The sequence below is a fragment of the Anguilla anguilla genome, chromosome 12 (assembly GCF_013347855.1).
Source record: "Anguilla anguilla isolate fAngAng1 chromosome 12, fAngAng1.pri, whole genome shotgun sequence".
Taxonomy (NCBI): Eukaryota; Metazoa; Chordata; class Actinopteri; order Anguilliformes; family Anguillidae; genus Anguilla; species Anguilla anguilla.
This window is the reverse complement of record NC_049212.1, coordinates 40339228-40353586: the sequence shown is the minus strand read 5'-3', so window position 1 is coordinate 40353586 and position 14359 is coordinate 40339228. Positions and strand designations below refer to the sequence as shown.

General features: G+C 46.3%; 1 protein-coding gene across 4 annotated transcripts in view; it reads right to left on the bottom strand.

Moving 5' to 3' along the window:
* LOC118210445 (contactin-5-like) overlaps positions 1-14359 on the bottom strand; it is a 206945-nt gene that overhangs the window by 28269 nt on the left and 164317 nt on the right. For all 4 annotated transcript variants that reach the window (XM_035386653.1, XM_035386655.1, XM_035386656.1 and 1 more), the window contains 3 exons: positions 12841-12985; positions 2556-2680; positions 1208-1383 (listed from right to left, as the gene is read on the bottom strand). In XM_035386653.1, the coding sequence (XP_035242544.1) occupies positions 1208-1383; positions 2556-2680; positions 12841-12985 (446 nt within the window). The remainder of the gene's footprint in view (positions 1-1207; positions 1384-2555; positions 2681-12840; positions 12986-14359) is intronic.

The following is a 14359-nucleotide window of genomic DNA, read 5'->3' as shown; positions in this document are numbered from 1 at the left end:
CTTTGATTTACCTGGGGTTTGGGAAAACTTCATGGGGACCTGGGCACACATTGACAGAGCATCTCAGAGCAGCGGTACTGATCTAAGATCAGTTCTCCCCCTGGCCATTCCCCACCATGTCCATACTGAGCTACAATGCCAAACTGACCCCAGATCAGTATTCCTACCCAGAGAGGGTTTATGAACAGGTCTCCCCTGTCTACACAGTAACCTTCTCCAAACTATAAACAAAAAAAAACAGGATCCCAGTTTTCAACGCGACTGCTGGGAGGTGCTTGATTGAGATGCCGGTCATGCTGAACGTGGCTTATGTGACAAAGTGCCATGTCTTAAACATTCAATCAAATCTTGTGAATTTTCCCTCAAAGTCACCTTGGATTACTTAGCGCTGCAGCACTGATATATACTTTATTCCCAAACCAGTCCGTTAACCCTTGGTCTCTATTACAAGACTCTCAATTCATTCTACATTCATCTGAATTCCCCTTGTTGAGTAATTGTGTACATTTCATATTCGGGATTGCGTTCTTCGGGACAGCGACCACGCTAATGTTCACGACATTAAAACTGTATCTCACTTTCGCCTCCGCTATTGACTTAACCCATTTGAGTGCACTTAAGCACTTTGTTTTGTAATTCGCTTTAAGATAAACGTGTCACTTAAATTAATGCCATGTAATCACAGGGTGGCATTGTGGAATAATAGGTATGAGAACCGGGCCCGCTCCTCCAGGGCTGCGGGTTCGATTGGCGAGCGAGGCACTTCCGTTGGACCCTTGAGCGAGGTGCTTAACCTGAATTGCTGCAGTTAATAAGCACCATAAATGGACTGCACGTTTGTAAAAAAAAAAAAAAAAAAAAACATAAAAAGTTAAACTGTGTAAGTCACCCTGGATAAGACTGTCTGCTAAATGAATTAAAGTATAAAATTGTTCGGTTGTACTCCATTCCAGGAGGGCCAATTAACTTTTCTAAACTGCTGTATACACCAGTGCCAGTTTGCTCCTACATCAGACCACAGTAAAGAAGAAATAAAAAATTAAAAAGCCCAGGCAATTTGCAGTCAGCTGTGGTAGGCTTTATGAAACACTACCAAATCAATAAACGATGGGGCTAATTAAATAATCACGAGCAGAAGTGGATGTGAAACGGATCGACCCTCGTCGGAATCCTCTGGATCCCCTGGCTCCCCTGGCTCGGCACTTACTGTTTGGATGTACTCAAAATGGCCGCCTTCCTGGTTGAAGCTGAGAGGCTGCTGGTTGAGGAGCCACAGGAAGCGCACGTCCAGGGAGGGGTCGTGTCTGGCCTTGCAGCTGAGCACCACGCTCTCCCCGACCGTCACCTCCACCCGCGCCGGGCTCAGCTCAACACTCATTGGCTCTGGTGATAAAAAAGCTGTGTCTCAGTCTCCGCCCAGCCCTCAGTGACTGTGTCTGCTTTACAGGGGAGGCCAGGGCAAGGTTAACCCTCAGGCACTAATGAACAGCCAGACACACTGCATTACATTACATTACATTCATTTGGCAGACGCTTTTATCCAAAGTGCACGCTGAAGGTCATTGGAATAACTAAAAAACACAGGTCAGATAAGGTACAGTACTCATTATGTAAAAGTTATTCATGGCCACGAACACATTAAGTCCAGTTTACAGAGTAAGCATAGGCTAGGTCAGAGAGTAATGTTAAGTCAAACAAGGAGGCATGACAACAAGCTACAACATCAAGATAACGATACAAGTGCAATTTAAGTGCTGAATGGAGGAATATGTGTAACACAAAAGTGCTATAGGAACAAAGTGGAACGATATAAGTGATAAGAGTAATCCTAGATTGGGAGTGCCCTGCAGAATAGCGATAGGTAGTTAGTCCAGGTACAGTCTGAAGAAATGCGACTTGAGACTACAGTGGAAGATGGGCAGGTTTGTATAATGCAATTACAACATTGCACTTGTTCTAATTGCATTATATCATGCAATCATGATACTAGTTGTGATTGCACAAAATAAGGGTTATTTTACTTCACTCACATCACAATGCACACCCTCTCACTACAGCAGAGCTGGTCTGCCCCAAAAGGAGACATTAGCTGCTGCTTAGGGCCCCATGACCACCAGGGGACCCCCAATTATTCTATTATTCATATTATTTATAATTATGGGGTGCAGGGCCCCCCCAAATCAAATCCTGCTTAGAGCTGTTATGGCACTACACACACACACACACACACATTTATACAGACAGACATACGCACACACACACATATACATGTACACACAGACGCGCACACACACACACACACACACACACACACACACATTTATACAGACAGACATACGCACACACACACACACACACACACACACACACACACACACACACACACATTTATACAGACAGACATACGCACACACACACACACACATATACATGTACACACACACACACACACACACACACACACACACACACACACACATATACACATGTACACACAGACGCACACACACACACACACACAGTGGGCACTAGGTGCCAGGCTGTGCTACGCGTACCTTTCACCCACAGCGTGGTGGTCATCTCGGCGAAGCCGAACATGTTAATCGCTTGGCACACGTAGTTCCCCTCGTCCCCGCGGCTGGAGTTCAGGATCCGAAGGGTGTTGTTCAACAGCAGGATCCTGTGGAACAGAACCCAAAACAGGCCGACATTAAACCCTTAACGGTTTTTACAGCAGGATCCTGTGGAACAGAACCCAAAACAGGCCGACATTAAACCCTTAAAGGTTTTTACAGCAGGGTCCTGTGGAACAGAATTCAAACAGACAGACTACAAAAACACTCATCATGTTTATCAGCACAGTCCTGCTGAACAGAAGCCAAACAAACAGACTTCAACCCTCAACATGTTTATCAGCAAGATCATGTTGAACAGAACAAAACAGGGACACTTCAAACTATAAAACACGGTCGTCTCTAACCTCTTCTGAGACAGGGACCCCCCCACCCAGGCTCAAGGACATCCAGGGGACCCCCCCATCATAAGTTGACGCTGGTTATATTTCAGATGAGGTTTAATGAAGATTGTGGAATGGGGTGGATGGAGACAGCAATTGTGGATCGGGGCGGGGGTGGGGGCGACTTGGGGGCGATTACAGACTGATGTCAGCATTGTTCATATAATTAAAGCTAATTCTTACATTCAGTTTTGTTTTTTTCAAAATTTTTGCTATCACACTTTACCGTGACACTACAGTTTCTGCTACAAGAACCTTATAACATTAACATTAGCTACTTAGCAATATTTATTTTGTAGCTTTCTATCGATCCATATAATGTTCATTCCATTATTACTTGCTGGGCTAGCTAGCTATGGACAACCTCCACAAGGCCAATACTGTAGCTATCCGTAGCTTTATTTAAAGGTTTATTATGCTGATGAAGTCTCCTTGGATGTTTGGTTTCTTCTCTGTTCAGGAGAGGCAACTACACAAGAAATGCTGACTTTAACACAACAGTAGGTCACTATAGTTTAAACAGGTTCTCACACACAGCGTCCATGGTGTTCAAGGTCAACACTGTTCTAGAATCCCCAAATTAGTCAATACAGTCATAAAAGCCATAAAGCTGTTTTTGTGGTGTTTGAGTTCTCCTTTGTGGGGACAGAGTTGTCGCTTTGAAAGATAAAGTGCAGAAGCACTGCTATATCAAACGAACATATGAACTGTTTGAATCATATGCTTTCCTAAAAAGCCATACTTCGAAAATGCTGTCGATTTTGACAGGTGCCTCTCGAATTAAATTGAAACAAACAGTAGTGGCTTGAAAAAAAGCTTTTCATGAAAGCTTTTTCATTGCTGTTGAAAGAAAGTGTGATAGAATAGCAAAGCAAATCAACCACGTTGAAATACCAAGAGGGTTTGGACTATGCAAATCAGGAAAATGTCTAATGCATTTTCAACGGTCCCTGTCCCAGATCGGAATAATAATTTTCCAGCTAAGCTTGTATCCTGATGCTTGTCCTGATGCCCTGTGGGAGAGAGGGGGGTGGGGGTGGGGGTGGGGGTGGGGAATTGTACTGCATCAACATAAACCTATTTTTATGAGAAGAAAGAGAAAGCCCTGATCATTTCCAAAACTAGTGGTGGAACAGACATGCACCCGGATGTACGGATGAGGGTAGACTACAGCGAGACCAGCAGCAGTCTGTAAGAGCTGAAGAGCACTTCTGCCCAACCTTTTGTTTTCTCAAGTCAAATGTTTACACACAGCAAAACAATCCCTTCAACTGACATTCATATCCAAATCCACCCCCCCCACACACACACACACACACCCCAACCCCCAAAAAAATCCCTATTAAAGGAAACGTTGCGTCTCACTCTCTGTATTAATGTGCTTCCCGCTGCGTACAGCGCTATCGTTATTTCATGCTGGCTTGGATAATGAAAATTGGAGGACGGCGTTGGGGCGGGGGGGGGGGGGGGGGGGGGGGGGGGGGGGGGGGGGGGGGGGGGGGGGGGGGGGGGGGGGACGTGCACACAAAGGTGTGACGGGAGGCAGCTGCACACACAGTGAGGTTTTCAGACGCAGAAGCAGTCACTGTGGAATACATTCTGTGAATTAGCTGAAGAATCCACATCCGGCCGGGACAAAAGAGACAAACAATTGCACTGATAGGGCCATTGAGTACACAGAATATGCAAATAAGACAGCCAGACGAAGGAAATATTCAATTAAGAAATGTCTCCTCGCAGTCAGCTTAAATACATTTTTTTCTGAGTCGTAAACCTAAACCTAGGCCTACGGCCAGGTTTTTCTACAAACGCATACAAATACTCAGAGACAGCTTGAAAATTCTATTTCCGTTTTCACGAGCTTATTGTCGCTTTGCGGAAGAACATAAAAAGAACATGCAGAGTACGTGGAAAATGAAATTTGAGATGTGAACTTTTTCTGTGATTCGCGTCGCAAAACGTGGGTTACGGTCGGCCAGTCGCGTCTTCCTTCCACCCGTCTTTAAGAGAAAACCGAGCAAACGCACGTAGACCACAGCTAACGGGATTAACACTTTTCATTTATAAAACAAAAGCGGCGAACATTAGCGGAAATCCATGTTAATTACAGACCTTCATTAACGGGGCACGGCTGCCTGCCGCAGATAAAGGCTCGCGCGTCTGCCAGTTTTTCGATTCCTTCCGCGTGCGTTCTTCTCAACTATTGAACTCCTCGCCGTCCGCAGAGGTCTTTCTTGGCACGCGCCTAATGTCAGAAAATCCTTGCGTCGTGAAAGGCAGCCTGGCTGGCTAGCGGGAAGGAGTTCTAAGCGCTTCTAAATGTCCATCGCTGACCGACAAGAGAAGGCTCACGCGAGTGTACACGCTAGTGTATACGGAAGGCTCTCAGAAGTTTAATAACATGAAATATATAGCCTTCACAGACATATTTTCAATACGATATATTATTCTGTTGTTTCTATGACTCAAAACACACATGAAGAGTCGACTGCGCGTAGTCATTTGACTGAAATCGTTCCATTCAAAGATAGGGACATGAAATTTGATAAAGGATTTTTAAACATCTTAGAACATTATTCATACTGGAAATCTTAGCTCCCTGGTTAAACAAGTTCAATGGCAACTGCAAAATATTCAGAAGAATATACTCAATGTGCCACCAATATTAATACAGGTCCGAGACAAAATGTTGGCACACCATAATACAAGTCTGAATTTATCCTAATGCATTCTAAATGGCACAAAGCCTTGGCACGTATACAGCTGAGGGATGTTTAATAACGTCTATAAAAGTTATGGGTCCGTATCTGCAGTTTAATACATATCACGTCCGGTCACTCTTCCTCTTCGTCTCTCCCTCTAACTTCATTGCTCTCGAACTGAGTGGAAAAGCAGGAAAAAATGGAGTTAAAAATAAAATAAAGCTGCTGGTGGTGGTTTTTTTTGCCCCATGATGTCGAGACGGCAAACACAATAAATTAAGCTCCCGAAGAATCTCGCTGTGCGGAATATATCGGATTAAAGGAAGAAGGGGTTCATTCATCAACATACCGTCCTCCGGAGCGGCTCTCCGGACAGAGACTTCCGCCCATCAATCAGGAGCTCCCCTTCATACACTAAAGTCCGCGGATTAGACATCTGGCATTTAATTAAGCCGGCACTGCCTGAGGTCAGTATTTATAAGCACACATAAATCACGCGCTGGACTCACACTTCACAAGGTTAAACGGCGATGTGCGCCTTTTACAGATGATCCCGAGAAAGGGACTCATTTTCCACGGGAAAGCAGCCCCACTGATCCATGGGCCACCTGCCACGCCAGCCCACGGGCAGCGTACAGGTCTGCAGGTACACAGAGCCCACGGGCGCCAATTACCCATCAACCACTGCTCTCAGAGAAGGTACCTCTCTATGAATGGGTCTTGTCTGTACACTGTAGGTTATACACACAGTGCAGTCCATAAGAATTTGGAGTGACACAATTTTCGTTGTTTTGACTGTCAGCCTTAATTTGAGCGTATTTACATCCATTCTGGGTGATCTGTGTAAGAACTGCAGCTCTTTTCACACATAGTTCAATGACTACATTTGATGGGTACTTGCAGACAGCACTATATACTGTATATATATATTAAATTTTATATACATACAGTGAGATCCATAATGTTTGGGAGAGATCCTTTTTTTTCTTTACTTGGCTCTGTAGGACTTCACAGTTTTGGATTTCTAATTATAACATCCACATGTGGTTAAAAAGCACATTTTCAGCTTTTATTTAAGGGCATTCTTATACATTTTGGTTTCACCATGTAGCCATGCAGAAATGTATGTATAGCCCCCCCATCTCAGGGCATCATATCGTATGAGACATATTGGTATCACAGTATACAGTATGTAGCGTAGACACAAGTACAGACGCAGCTGTTTGGAACTTTCGGATCAATAAGACCAGCGGTGTTAAAGCTGAGTCCATGCAGACATCGGGTACGCTTGCTCCATAAGCAGTTTTCAGACCGTGACCCAAAAACAACTCTGGGCCCAGATGCTGAGATCTAACATGGCCGCCGCCTCTCTCTCTCTCTTTCTCTCGCTCTCTCTCTCCTTCAATCTCTCACTCCCTCTCTCTCTCTCTCTCTCTCTCTGACTCCCTCTCTCTCTCTCTCTCTCTCCCCCTCTCTCTCTCTCTCTCTCTCTCTCTATCTCTAACTCCCTCTCTCCCTCTCCCTCCCTCTCTCTTACTCCCTCTCTCTCTCTCCTTCTCTCTCTCACTCTCTCTCTCTCTCTCCCCCTCTCTCTCTCTCTCTCTCTCTATCTCTAACTCCCTCTCCCTCCCTCTCTCCCTCTCTCTCACTCCCTCTCTCTCTCTCTCTCCCTCTCTCCCCCCTCTCCCTCTCTCTCTCTCCCCCTCCCCTCCCTCTCTCTCTCTCCCTCCCTCCCTCCCTCTCTCTCTCTCTCTCCCTGCTGCCGTTCACGCGAGCGCGTTTCCGTGGTGACGCGGTAAGAGCACGTCCCAGCGGTCGCTCCTCGCCATAGATTACCCGACGCGCCGCATCTCTGCGAGTCAGCAGAAAAGTCTGAATAATTCCGGAGCGTCCTCTGGCAGTGTGAGCATGCTCAGTGATAAATAACGTGGGTGCCTGGGACTGGGGGGGCGGGCGGGGGGGTCTGAGGCTGGGGCATGCAGCCCCTGAACAGTGGAGGACTAGTCCTCTGGCCAAATCAAGCACTGGTCTACCCATCATGCCTTGCTGCCAGTGCCCAGTCAATAAGGTAATGGATCCGTCTCACAGGGGTTGGCACAGCAACCAAAAAAAAGAAAGAAAAAAAAGAGTTCGGTTAGACAGAATGAAGTACTTTCGGTGACACACATCGATTTATTTACTGGGAAGAGAGATCCATCATTGCTGAGCGCACCACAGTGCCCACGTCCACACTTTAAATTCCATACGTGACGTAGTGTGTTATCAGTGAGCGTGTGCGCGGTGCTTACGATGATGAATTCCACTGCAGACAGGGAAAGCACTTACATTTCCATTTCTTCAACTGTGAAGAGGAGAAAATATGAGCGAGCAAACTAACTCACCTCTACAGTACGTGAAAGATAAAACTGCAAAACTAAATCTGAAATTACTGAAGAACAAATGTCCAATCAGCGAGCACCAATAAACAATGGCAATTAATGGCATGGTAAAAACTGAAGTACGGGACAATGCAACAGTGACGGGTTCCATAACTGGGGGGACAAATGATGCTCTGAGCTATGATCTGTTCCCCGTCAGCACACACAAGTAGGTGTATAAATTACCGCAGATGAGCAGATGATCAATGTGATTGGACGGGTGAGCCGAACCCAGTCAGTTGATTGGTGCGTGACCATATCGCATATCGTTCCAATTAATCTGAGCGAAGGAGCTTTTGCCCACTGCCGTACAGAGCCAAGAGCCACGGGGAATATCAACAAGCTGCCGTGTGTTTTCCACAAGAGCGCAGCGATGCTTAGCCCGTCTCTCTGCTCTCGCTGGTCCTGGTCTGCAGACGCACGCGGGGGGAAACGACGCTGGCGGGCTAACGCTAACCGCTAAAGTGCATTCATGAATAACTCCTGCACGAGCTGCCGCACCATTATTAAAGACTGTGCGCAGCATCTTGAATAAAAATAAAACCAAAATAAATTAAAAAAACAACAAAAACAAACCAAAAAGAAAAAGAAAAATAAAACCTGCTGGATTTTGAAAGCTGTGCCTCTTAACAAGAGCAAATAAAAAAAATATGCATAACCTACCATAGCGGGGAAAAAAACACAGCAAGTACTAGATGGGATAAATCAGAAAGCACAAATAAAAGGACCGTGCGCTTATCAGAAGGAAGATAATAAATCCTCATTAGGTACCAACGGCAGCCATTCCGGCTCTAACCTTCCCCCACTATCATCCAGAGAAGCTTACAGAAGCTCCCCTATCTCGCATAACGAGAGATCATTTGCTTTCTTCCTCGTATTCATTCTCAGAGCCAGTGCAGTCCGTCATCAAGCCCTTGTAAAATCACCCCCCCCGCACCCCCCCCCCCCCCCCCCCCCCCGCCCGCCACCCCCATCCCACCAACTGTGTATAACCTTGATAATGGCATGATTGTCCACTGAGAAATGACACATTTGTTCCCCAACTTCTGACTGCAACCGTTGGCTCTTTTATAATTGGGACAATTTTACATTTTATCATACGCGGTTTTCTTTTCTCCTGAAACGAGCCTAATTAAACTCGCATCTAATTCCAACCTCCTCAGGACAATGCGTACATTCCACTGTCTTTTCAAAGTAAAAAATAAATAAATGTAATAAAACAGTAAACTTGCACACTGAGGGAAAAAGAGGATTTACTTTCCATGATAAAAAGCTCATCTTCACCGTAATAGCATTGAGTTAATATTATTATGACGGTGGACTACAGGGACAGGAATTTCTCCTGACCAAAATACGACCGTACAAAATACAGCCATAAGAAGAATCCCGTATCTGAACACAACAGAGAACATCTTGGCCTTAAAAATGAGTTATCTCCTGCTTCTCTCTCGAGAGGATTTACACAAAAATAACAAACAATGGGACGGAAAAAGAATCACAACAGCACAAATTATGGTGAAATATGAACTTAAAAAACTGTGAACAGATTACCAATTGGCCTTAATATCACAGAGAAACATGCTCAGAGTTTTGCTGCCTTGCGCATTAATCATTAATTGGGTCCTAAACTCTCTGCGAGCGTGCGAGTGTTTGAGCCCGTTAAATCCTGCTGTCCGTGAGATGCCTGTGTGTCTGTTACCGTGGTTACCTCACGCGCATCGCGTAGCCGCTAACGGTCTGATCCTGTGAGTTATAAACCAGACGAACGGCCGACCGCGTGGGACGCCCAGGAATGAGCTGGACGGAGGGAGAACTCCCCGGTCTGGGAGCAGCCCTGAGCTGTTCTCCCAGCGTGTTTAACTCTGAGAGAGGACAGGACCAGGGCCGGGCCCGCCTCAGGGGAAGGGGAGGTGAGCAGCGTGCATTGTGGGATATAACAGTATGCACTGTGGGATATAATGGTGTGCACTGTGGGATATAACAGTGTGCATTGTGGGATATAACGGCGTGCATTGTGGGATATAACAGCGTGCATTGTGGGATATAATGGTGTGCATTGTGGAATATAAGGGTGTGCATTGTGGGATATAACAGTGTGCATTGTGGGATATAACGGTGCACACTGTGGGATATAACAGTGTGCATTGTGGGATATGACAGTGTACATTGTGGGATATAACGGCATGCATTGTGGGATATAACGGTGCACACTGTGGGATATAAGGGTGTGCATTGTGGGATGTGACAGCATGCACTGTGGGATATGACAGTGTGCATTGTGGGATATGACAAGGCGTGAGTAAGAGGTCCATCGCGAGCGGGCCCATCAGAAAGCTACGTGCAGCATCGCCTCTCAGGCCTAAATTAGCACACGCTTGGCGCTGAGACAAGGATTGTTCGGAAACAAGCGACGTGTGAAATCAGAATTACAGCAAACACAGAGCGCAGGGGTAGCAGACAGCAGGCCGTTTACGAACAGGTGTCAGCACATGTCCACACGGGCACGCATGCACAAGCACGTACAAACACACACGCACGCATACAAACACACACACACAGAAACACATGCACAAGCATGCAAACACACATTTACCTCATTTTCCACTCATCTCTGACTTTGCCTTAAAAATGCTATAATTTTTCTATAGGAACTATGTTTTATGAGGACTTTTGCAGGAGGAAGAATAGTTATGTTGCCAACAGTGACTACGGAAGGGCCTCCTGTATTCCCGAGGAGTGGAATGCATGAGACGCCAGGCCTGTGGCAGAACACAGAGAGCTGATTTTCCCGCGGACATCCAAGAGCAATCAACTCCGACTGATCATTTCTGCACTCCCCACCCTCCCCCCGCCCCCACCTGCTGACTGAGTGCTCGTCAACCACCCGGGACCCCTCTCGGAAGCAGAGCATTGTGGGATACCGCACCCCCCACCCCACTTATCCACCGAGGCAAGATGCCGCCTCCAGGAAGCGGATGAAACTCAGCCTCAGCTGGTGTGTCCTCCTCCCAGAAAACAAGGGGACGCCCCCCAGTGCCGTCCCACAACCCGCCGTATTTTTACAAAACAGTTTTACGCACCTCCAGACGCCATCGATGAGCTCCTGATGAGTTCAGGGGAAGTGTGTTGAAAGGGTCTGCACTCGGGCGGCTCAGAGGGGCTCACCGTGGGGTTTAACAACCCAACGCAGGCTGTTTGAGAACTTCACAAACATCGAAACACTGCTGTTGCCCTTTTTCGCTACAAGCAACACAAACTGTCCTCTGCTCCATTCAAAATTTCCTTCCCTTTTGAATTTCACAATCGACATCGAAAGGACCCGACTTCCCGATTGTGGTCATTAAAGTTCCCATGACACTTATCGCTAAGAGTAGGGGGTTCCCTGGTGCCCTGGCTATATCCCAGATCTGGCTCTCGCAAACGTGCCACCAAAACCATCCCCAGATTTAATTGGCTAAATAAATGTTCTCTCCCTCTCCACCTTCGCTAATGTGTGGTGAGCTTTCTGGCGCAGTACAATAAACCAGTTCCAACGTAACCAATGGCAACGCGACCTTGGCCAACACTGCAAACAAGTACTTCTTTACTCCGAACCAACAAGGGCTAAAGGTTAAATATAAATATGCTTCCCTTTAAACCGCCTGGATTTAATCAACGTGCAGCCTTAGCCTTGACATGCAATGCGAATGTTGATGACTTCAGCGAGCCCCATGAATACAGAAAAAAAGCAGGAACATTGTGCAGGAAAAACCAAAACTTTCTTTTATCAGTAAGTTGTAAGCATTTATTTTAAGTTAAAGACATACAGTTAAGCCCAAAATTATTCATACCCATGCCAGATTTTGAGCTATTGTGACTTTTTATTTGACGAATAGGTTTCTTCTGGTTGGAAATGACATAAGAAAGTGACAAAAGATGGTAAGACATTGTGTTAGAGATATTAATGAAAAATGTTACCTATTTCTGTTTGCAGATATTAATGCAGGATTTTTACCTTGAAAATATCATAAAATAAGCATGCTCAGTCATATTTATCATACGCTGGCAGTCTCTGTCTTTGCACACATTTTCTGAATCCATGCTCCTCTGCCTGAGTTTGGGACGTTTCTGGGAGTGACGCTCTTTTTGGTGTGGTGAGGGGTGGGTGTGGTGAGGGGTGGGTGTTGAGAGGGGTGGGTGTGGTGAGGGGTGGGTGTGGCGACGCAGCCTGTGGGGTGGGATCAGCTTTCAGAGGCGCGTTTGCAGCGAAACCACAAGCTGACAGGGCTCAGTAAAACACCAGAGTCAACCTGGGATTCGCTCTTCCTCAGGAGGATAAAAAAGAGGGGGATCTGGCGTGTTTTCTGTTGAGCGTGTAAGTAACGCTACCTCTAGCGTAGCTGTGTCGGGTGGGGTACTCAGGGTGAGTGGGCGGGGTTGAGGACAGAGGAGGAGACTCCTAAAAATTGCTAAAAATCCAGCATAGTATGCCTTTAAATATGTCCAGGCCGATATAGCAGACATATTTTCAAAGAAAGAAACAGTAATACCCACAAAACATTCTCAGTTTGGTATTATTTTCTGCACAGACTCTCAAGTGGGAAAAGGTCAGTGACCGGCAGCACATCTGCGCTGGATGAACTGTCTCACCCAGCCGGACGTCCCGCTCGTGTTTAGAAGCAGAACGTAAAGCCCGAAACGGCGGAGCGAGTGCGCTGCTGAGTACCTCTTACTGGGCAGTATCCTCCGGTCCCCTCTCTTCCATGTGACCGTGGGCTTCGGGGAGGCGCTGGGCCTGCACTCCAGGGACACCTCCTTCCCCACGGTGGCGATGACGCGGACGGGACTGGGGGGGAAGGCGGGCGCGGACGCTGGCAAAAAAAAAAAAAAAAAAGAGACAGGAGACGCACTGAGCTTCCAGGTGCCATCCCAGCTCCCCCCCGTTCACCTGTGAAAATGGAGGCCTCATTTGGCTCCGAGCCCTTTAATAAAAACACTTCCCGTTTACGCTGTGTCTGTATTCCGAGCCGTGTATAAAAACCCTTTCTGTTTACGCTGTGTCTGCATTCCGAGCCGTGTATAAAAACCCTTTCCGTTTTTACGCCGTGTCTGTATTCCGAGCCGTGTATAAAAACCCTTTCTGTTTACGCCGTGTCTGTATTCCGAGCCGTGTATAAAAACCCTTTCCGTTTTTACGCCGTGTCTGTATTCTGAGCCGTGTATAAAAACCCTTTCTGTTTACGCTGTGTCTGTATTCCGAGCCGTGTATAAAAACCCTTTCTGTTTACGCTGTGTCTGTATTCCGAGCCGTGTATAAAAACCCTTTCTGTTTACACTGTGTCTGTATTCCGAGCCGTGTATAAAAACCCTTCCTGTTTACGCTGTGTCTGTATTCCGAGCCGTGTATAAAAACCCTTTCTGTTTACACTGTGTCTGTATTCCGAGCCGTGTATAAAAACCCTTCCTGTTTACGCTGTGTCTGTATTCCGAGCCGTGTATAAAAACCCTTTCTGTTTACGCCGTGTCTGTATTCCGAGCCCTGTGTATAAAAACCCTTTCTGTTTACGCCGTGTCTGTAGTCCGAGCCGTGTATAAAAACCCTTTCTGTTTACGCCGTGTCTGTATTCCGTAATCGCCCCACACCGCTCCGCGTCCCTCAACGCAGGCCAGAAGGTTATCCCGCAATCTCACACCGCGGCTGAACCTGAACGCGAGACTCAGCGTCGAGATCGTGATGGATTTTCATCCTCGGTACCCTTGTAATGCTTCTCCTGAGCAAGACGCATCATGTAGCATGTGGTGCACCTGCCTGTACGTGCACGCGCCCTTCCAGGGAACTGGGAACACTTTCCATCAACAGCATCAAGAGAGAAGAGGCAGATCAACTGCCATCAGTAGGGCTTATGTAATTAGACTTAACTTTCAGTAAGAATGAAGGGATTATTCGTATTAAGGACAGGTGATGAAATCATACAGCCTGCCCCTGTCTGGATAAAATTTTAAATTTGTATTTGTGATTTAGTAATTTTATTTGTAAAGGTGCTTGGCAAAAAAAAAAAATGACGCTTTGTTTTCAGCGGTGATCAGGGAACTAGGCAAAAGTGTCCACTGCCCAGATAAGTAAAACCACAAAACAGCAATAATCACTAACTTATTTATACTCACAGGAAAAACTTTCAGTGTAAAATCAACTCTCATAGAGTTCCATTAACTCTAATACAGCGAATGTTTCCCCGCTGGACTAA